This window comes from Bidens hawaiensis, unplaced genomic scaffold (assembly GCF_021521415.1).
Source record: "Bidens hawaiensis isolate Kalapana, Puna unplaced genomic scaffold, B.hawaiensis_p1.1 tig00004478_1, whole genome shotgun sequence".
NCBI classification, from domain to species: Eukaryota; Viridiplantae; Streptophyta; class Magnoliopsida; order Asterales; family Asteraceae; genus Bidens; species Bidens hawaiensis.
The window spans coordinates 820,794-829,610 of record NW_027491271.1 but is presented as its reverse complement, the minus strand read 5'-3'; the positions used below and the strand labels follow the sequence as shown (position 1 = coordinate 829,610).

At 35.3% G+C, this 8,817-nt stretch overlaps 1 protein-coding gene across 1 annotated transcript; it reads right to left on the bottom strand.

The window, feature by feature from the left end:
* Positions 1–6,652: 6,652 nt before the first annotated feature.
* Positions 6,653–7,598, bottom strand: LOC143626698 (E3 ubiquitin-protein ligase CIP8-like). The gene has a single exon (XM_077096693.1). It carries the CDS (start codon positions 7,472–7,474, stop codon positions 6,788–6,790), a length of 687 nt encoding a protein of 228 aa, XP_076952808.1. The 5' UTR covers positions 7,475–7,598; the 3' UTR covers positions 6,653–6,787.
* Positions 7,599–8,817: the final 1,219 nt, after the last annotated feature.

Genomic DNA, 8,817 nt, shown 5'->3' with positions numbered 1-8,817 from the left:
AAGTTGCGCCTTAGATTCCGTAAGGGGGTAGCCTGTCATGTCAAGAAACAGCGCTCGTATAATTAAGTACTAGTGTGTATCTTAGGTCAGGGTATCCAAATAAAATTAGTACTGGTTTCAAATCCTATTTATGACGCCAATCATAAGATAGTTTTTCCATGTCTAATATTTGCCATCTATAAGGATTAAGACTATGTGTAGTGGAGAGGCTACAAAATGGGGCGTTTTGCGCCATCTAGCGCCCAGTTAGCAAAGAGTGGATTTTTGTTTTTAGTGTGTAATGGTGTTGTGACCCAATATATATACATATATATAACACACACAAACAAATATAATAATAATAATAAAAAGAAAAAGGAAGCGGGCGACAAATAGATTGCCTCCCCCCCCCCACCTATCGCCCCTCATCTCGCCGGGGGGGGGGGGGGGGCGGTGTGCTCGCCCCTATCGCCCCAGGTTTACGCCCACTACGGGTGGCCTAAGTATTTGCGAATTTCGTTTGCAACATCTAGTACGTTTTCATCTCTATGAAACATACCCGACATATATATTTACAATAATGTTAGTTCATTGTGCTCATAACTTAACTACAGTTTAGAATAACCAGTTTATTCTTTAACATGTTAATATTGAAGAAAAGAATCATTAATGTAAGAGAAAATAGCCTTTAAACATGTTAATACTGATAATACATGGTGCTGAAATGGAAGACACTAACTGTGAAGATATGCACATATTTGAACAACATTAGTTCAAGGGGAGTATTGTTAGGAACAGAAGATGAAATACTAACGCTATACTGATACTGAAGATATAATACTAAAAACTTTTCATATTTGATTACTTGTTTCAGCAACAACTAAATCCATCAAGGAAGAAAATTTTAGTAGAAACAAACTAAAGGAGAAGAAACCTATTGAAGAAAAAATGATTAATATCGCTGCAGTTGATGAGGTGAATAATCTGATAATGATACCGATGTTGAAGTGAATTTATAATGATAAAATAAAAGAATAATGAAGATCTCTAAGCTAAGGAGATAAATGTTATCAAGATCGTAGCGATAAATCATGAAGATCTGAATATTAATTGAAATGTTACAAAACTACGGATGCCTATCAACTAGCTTGGAAATGTGCCAATCCATACTTTAGACTTCTTATAGGGATGTAGATCAACTAGCTAGGATTGTTACCAACGGTAAGAAAACCTCTTTGGTCCAAAAAAATTATGGAAGTTGTGTTACAGCTTGTAAGTCACTATAAAAATTTGATTGACTAACTAGAGGCTATGCCTTCTGAACATAAGATTCGTGATACTCTAGTCCCGGATCGATAATAAAAAAACGATGTAAACGAATAACTCTCGTTTATATTAATCAGAAAATATCACTCTAAAAACTGATTACAAACCTCAAACCCTAACTCAGTTTGACTCTTGATGAACCCTAACTCGGTTGCATCTACACATCACACTCTATAATGTCTAACCATGACATGTTTATATAGACTAACCTAACTTGCTAGCCAAGACGTTACCTATTATAATTACAATACAATTAGGAAACATAACGTAATTAGGAAACATAACCACTATGACCTACTTGTCATCCTTGGTCCCTAAAGTTCACCGACTTATGACTTGGAGTCCGAAATTACTTCCAACAATCACCCCCTAATTTCTGACTCGAATTAGGTGAAACTTTAACTCCGAGCATGTCTCTTTTGCCGTGTCTGATTTGATCAATAAACTTGACCTTCTCGGTTTTCACAACCATCTTGGTCTTCATCATCTCGGTCTTGATCTCCCGGAACTCTCCTTGATCCATGACTGTGTTCTTTCGGCCCCCGAACTCGACTACCTCTGTGACCATGTCCCCGACCATTCACTCGGCCGTATGAAAACGCATAACCACTCCTTTGGCTGCAATCCCGGTCATCTAATCGAGTGAACAACAATCTTCTTGATCTTCTTAGTGAGCACCCGGTTCGATCCAACATATCAAACCCTTAGGTCAGAACATAACTCGTTTAACCCGTGTAAAGCAAACTCTAAATTGAACCAACTTATCCAACCCGTTCTTTAAAGTTTCGGTTAAACCAAACGTGTTAAACCAATAAAAAAAATTATATCAACTTATCTTTTCTTTAAAATCCTCCTTGAACACCAAACATGTACCACCCTGCTTCAAACAAAAATGATTTCTTTTCCTTTCGTGTGCTTGCGATTTAAGGAGAAAAAAAGAAAATAAATTCTTGTTTTCCACTTTGCCTCGTAACCACTGCTGGCCTCAGTTACAAAAAAACAAACTCCTTTTGACTTTTAAGACACCTTTTTCTAGTTCTTTTTTATTTTTTTGAAATGCCCTTTTTCTAGTTCTTTAATCACCAAAGTTTGAAACTACAAAATACGAAAACGAAAACGTTACCAACGTAATTTCACTCTCGCCGGAAACTACCCCTGCACAAAATTCGGCCGATGCCTTGAAGGAACCTGGTTGTTCTCCACGTTCACCGTACTAGACCCCGATTCGGAAACCCAACTGGGTTCCGATATACGTCGATTAATAGCTCCTCCTCAAGATACCGTTGATCCGCCTCACCGCCGATCAAAGTTAACTCAATTATCGATTTCTTGAACTTGGCTCTGATACCAATTCTAGTCCCGGATCGATAATAAAAAAACCGAAATTACTTCCAACAGATACAACATTTGGAAAGACCGTTGTTGAATTGAATAAACAAATCTTCTTGTTAAAACATGAAGCAACAGACTATCAAACTACAATTGTTGATTTGTTGTCAAAGCTAGCCAACACTAGAAAGGAACTAGAACAAATTAATTGAACTATTAAAAAATGGGAATACGATCCAGAAACTTAAAAACAAAAGGTCAAATGATCACAAGATCAAGGAACATATAGTTAGTAAGTCCGGATCAGTTAAGCTTACAGATGATATCCAAGTTATAACACCAATTTAATACATTGTTCAGTTTCTCAATCATGTATTAAAAATGTGTTAGATCTGGTTCTTCGAACACTAGTGCTAAGAATTCTATGGTTAGTAAACATGCGAGTGCAGTGTTAACAAACACCAAAAATCTACACAGAATTATGTTCCTAAACGTGTTAGAATTCAATATATGAATTCCATAAGTAATCAAGTCCTCATACACGCTAAGCTTTAGCATTTAGTGAAAGTATACATGAGGTGTCAAATGATTTCCAAAAGGCCAATTGTGCAAACTCCAGCAAAAGTTTTTTAAAAACTCGCAAAAATGTTTAGGAAATCAGGAGTATCTCTAAGCTAAAAACAAGCACCAACAAATTCATTAAGTGTAACACCTCGTCTTCCGGCTTGCCGTTTAATTAAGGATAGTTAGTTTTCTGACTGAAATATAATCATGAAAAGCCTAAGTGTTTAATTAGGCAAAACCGACATTTGAAAGTTAAGATGTCAAATCTGTCAATACTGCAAAATCAAAGTCAAGGGACTAATTGCCACTTTCTGAAAGTAGGCCACACGGGTCGTATCATGTCATACGGGCCTGGGCTGTATGGCGCTTCACCGTACTTCAAAGAAACCTTAGTTTCGTTGCGGTTTTGCCCATACAGACCGTATGACATCTTTGGACAAAGCTAAGTCAAGTTACACGCGTATTTTTTACAAACCTCGCCATTTCTTCACCCTATATGATCAATAAATACCCTCCACACATCTTTAGTCGAATTTCAAGTCGCAAACACTTTGGCTGGCGCCGAAAGTAAATCAATGACAAACTTTGAGAGCTTTAATGTGCTAGAGTCCAAGAGTTATTAAAAGTCTTATCTTCAAATCAGTTTGTAGATTCATGTTTTAAGAAGAAATCAAGACCTTAGAAGGGATATAGCATTCATCATCCAAGCAATTATTATCATCGTCATCATGAGAAAGAAACTATGAGTAGAAGCTTTGTTCACCTAATTTTGTGAGATTTTTAAAGTTTAGAGGTTTATGTGTCAATATGTTCTTTATAGGTGCTTAAAAGAGGAGTTTTAAGGAAGATTAAGGCTCAATCAGGACCTAGGAGTGTGTTAATCTAACTTAAAAATATGTTAGGTACATCACACCCGAAAATGTTTAATAGTTAACTTCTTCATTAACATTAACATGTTTTATATCAATTTCCTACTAATCTACTATCTTAACCTTGATTCTAAATTTAGTTGTGCTAATGGGCTAACGAGTGATGGGCCAATTTAGGTGAACAATTAAATTCAAATGAATAGGAAGAATGAAGACTTAACAAACATTAAAGAACTAAGAGAGTATCGGAGATGTTCTTATGTTCATTTATTTAAGTAAATGAGTAAAAATTGTTTTCATGCTTTCAGATTTTGGCAAGAGTAGGAAAAAGGAAGAAGCTGTAGTGGTAATATTACTCACATCATGGGTTATTTGGAATACTCGAAATAAAATATCTTTTCGAATAGATTGATGTCTATTCAGAAAATGATAGACGATACAGGTGCTTGGGATTCTTATGGGTAAAAAGCAAATAGGTGGACATGTAAAAATGATATTGTAACTTCAAAACTTTGTATTTGATCTGTTTTGGGCTACTACCTCCTTGCTAGTGTGTCCCTTTATTTGTAACTAGTTTGAGGCCCGTTTATTACATGGGTAATTTTAAACTTTGATCATTAAGTGAAATATAGTCAACAAATTGATCATATATTGTTAACAAAATTACAATTAAATTAAAATTACATAAATTACATAACTAAGATTACACAAATATGTTACAAATATGTAAAAACTTCCTTTTACACTACATTTGTGATTGTATTAGCAGGTATACATTGTTTATCAAAAATCAAAATTTTTGGTTCATGTCTGAACTCTCAGTAAAGTAGCATATATGCATGTTTATAACTCTTTATATAGCTATATATAATTGTCCGTGTGACAAAAAGGTTCTCCAAGTACATACCAACTTTAGATAAATGATAATATATATCCATGATACTAATAAAAAAATATTCATACACATAAAATATCATAGCGTTTAATCAATTAATATGATGTCATTTGAGAACATTTTCTCATGTTTATAAAAAAAACATAATTATCTCAAAAACCATATACTTGAACTTTGATAATATAATTATCCTTAGAATCTTTACAATTTGAGATTTATTGATCATGATAAATTTGGTGTTATTAATATTCTATGTATGACAAATTTTTAATTGACTTTATATTTTACAATTAAAAATTGTATAATCAAGCAACATAATAACCCAAAATTTAAATATAACAAAATGATTTGTTTATTTCATATGAATGTAATTGACAGGAAAATAAAAAATACATACTAACATTAAAACCATGTTCAAATAATAGTGATTATTCTGAGTTAATAGAATATTAGAAGATTTAAAGTTGTATAAAATGAATGTAGTGATTCTTATTTATAATCGTTGAAAGTAGGGCTGCCATTTTTACCCGTAACATGAAACCGAACCCAAGAAAACCCGTACCTGAACCCAAACTAACCTGACCCGAGAAACTCGAGCCCAAGAAAATACTAACTAGCTCGAACGTGAACCGAAGTAATTCGGGTTGGTTCTTGGGTCCGAGTTCTAGGTTTCGGGTCAACCCGAAAACTTTTAGTTTTAAAATCATATGTATTTTTAGGTATTAAAGGCTAAGCCTTAGCCGCTGACGTTATCAGAATTTAGTCCAAGTCGATTGTTCCCATTCCACATATTATGAGTCGAATGTTTATTGTTTATTATTTTGAATATAAACCATAATAAACGCTTTAATTAACATTTCAAAATTTACTAATCGTCTCTTGTCAGTCTATATAGAGAATACTTATTATATGTAGTAATGAATTTAGTTGGAATAAACCTATAATTTTATTGTCATATATTGAAATGATTTGAAAGATAAAGACCATATATGAAAATTGGTTGAAAAAATGATGAGGATGGCTGTGATATTGACAAGTGACAAAAATGATAGCTTTTTTATTAAAATAGATAGATATAGAATTATTGATCTTTGGCTTTTAGTTTTTTTAAATATAAATGAATTATTCAACGTCATGTTCTTTTATAGGCCTGTTTAGTGAATAACCAGAATAGAAAGATTCTAAAGTACAATCTTTTGGTAGAAAACTAGTATAAATACTTATACAAGTGAAATCATTTTACATAAAACAATGCAAGCATAGTAACCTTGGTTTTAAAAAGCTTGAGCCGCACCCAGACAACAACAGAAAGTCCAAAGCGCATGCATTTTCATACACGAGACGAAAAAAATATAAATTTGTTTTATATATTTCATATAGATTTATAGCCACATTTAACTCGGTATTTATACGTAAATAAGCTTTATATGTAATTTAATATATAAATTAAATACAGTATTTATACATAAATAAGCTTTATATGTAGTTTAATATATAAATTAAATACATGTACATGTACAAAAAAAGGTTGCTAAACATCCAGACGACGACGACAACATACAAGAGGGCAAAGACGTGCACACCTTTCGTACATGCCATGCCTTAAGTCGTTAAAACTTAAAGGCCAACAAACTTGCTCGCGCCTAGACACGCTTTTTGTATATCAAAATAGTAACCAAAGTTTTTTTTTAGCACTAAAATTATCAAGCATTTTATTTTACACAAAATCAAACGAAAACCTTTGTAAATTGTAAAACTAACACCACCCCTACATGACTAATTGTTTTACAACATTCAATTTACAAATTACAACTTAAAACACACATCAAACCCTACCACCATCACCAACTCTTGATCCCATAGCCACTGATCTCTGCAACCTCCTTTCTTCATACTCGGGGTCATCCGTCGCAAACTCGAACCGACAAACCGGACACGTATTCCTCGAGCTCAACCACGGCGTAATACAAACTCCATGATACAAATGTCCACAAGGCAACCTCTTCACAATACTCTTCTCTTCATTATTATAAACTCCGTCATTACACACCACACATATATCCGTAACCGTTTCGTTCACCTCAACCGTTTGTAACGACTCGATAACCGCTTTCGACGCCGGCGGAGCTCCGGCGCCGGTTCCGACGCCGTCAGCTAGGCCTTGCAGGATCGAATTGTAGGCCGTGACGTCGACGTAATCGTCTGCGTTGACGGTGTAGGTTTCGTCGAATTCGAGGCGTTGGAGACCGAATGTTACGGATTGATCTTCGAGCTGTAGCAGCAGCTCCGCCCAGTCGAGGATCCGGTCACGGCGGCCGGTGGATATGGCGAGGTCGTGGAGGCGTTGACGGAGCACGTGACGCCGGTGTGTGACGTCTCGATCTGGATTTGGTTGACTGAAACTCCGAGGGTATTCGATTTGGTGATCGGAAGTGTTGTGTTCCGTTGAAGAGATTGATAGGAGGAATTGGATGATTTGGTTGCTGAGAGGTGGAATGACGTCATCATCCATTGGAGTGGAGTTGAGGGATAGAGGTGGAGGAGAAGATGTAACCGCTTTTGGAGTCGAGGAGATGACGTCAGGAAGATGGAGTAGTCTTTATTCTTCACTTATCCATTTGCATCTCTGTATTATTATTATTATTATTTTATTTTATTTTATTTTATTTTATTTATATCAAATGTTTGTTTAGCCCGTATGTGTTTGCTGATGAAAATAAAACTTGATTGATGTATATTTCATAATATTCGTGTATCTAGCTATTGATATTGCTATTTATGCATATAACGTTTAGACACGTTATAAAACACACATGAATTGGTAGTATTTTTGTAATATAATATAAAATTCTCGGTAATGACTAATGAGTAATAACGCATTTCATTTAAAATTGGGAAGCCCATGTAAGGCTAAGGGTAATGGGGCTTGGTTGAGCCCCAAGTGATTCAATCAAAACCCGACACGTAAGGTATAACATGGCACTGGATCAAACCCCTCAACCAAGCCCTAGAGGGTGTAGTGGTCCAATTAATCCGGGGCTTGATCCAGTTTTTTATTTATTTTTTATTTATGTACACAATTATAAATTAAAATACTTCATTAAAACATAAATAGAAAAGAAAAGAAAAACATAAATTTAAAATACATAAAAGTAGTGTTTTATTTTTTGTCCGCCAATTTCTTCCGAATAAGATCCTTTTCTTCCTCCATTATCGCTTGGTCGGATAGCGGTAGGTGGCTAAAGTCTTTAGCTAGAAATGTCAAACTCTTTAACCGATTTTTTGTATGTCGAGCCTCATTAATCGAAAGGAGGGTACTTGACAATTCGTTAAATTTTATCTCGAGCTTCACCAATCCCGCTTCTCCGGTTTTCTTCTCCTTACCTTTTTGGGATTGTTCTGTGGGTTTAGCTGGCTCCGGTTGTGTGTTGATATTACCGTAACCCGAGCCCAACATGGTTTTAAATTTGAGAAACTTAGAGAGGTTTTTAAATTATTGGAGAGAAATGTAGTGAGAATGGTGTGTTATTGTTATAAAATAGGGTAGTTATTTACAATGGGTTTGAAAATAAAAAAACATTAAAATAGCCAACGGCTATTTATTTTAAAACAAAACCTCCAACGGCTAGATTAGCCCCACGGTCCCAGCCACGGAGACCAACCGCGCCCCGGCTCACCTGAGGGGTGTAGCGGTGTTCGTGAGCCACATCAGCGGCCGCGCCTCCCGTACACCCCCATTACCCTCAGCCTAATGCGTCATCGAAGATGAAGTAAATAAGGGCGTTTTTCACACCTCCAAAAAACTTTCAACTATTTCGCTAGTGATTTTCTAAAGGTATTAGCCTACTGGGAGTG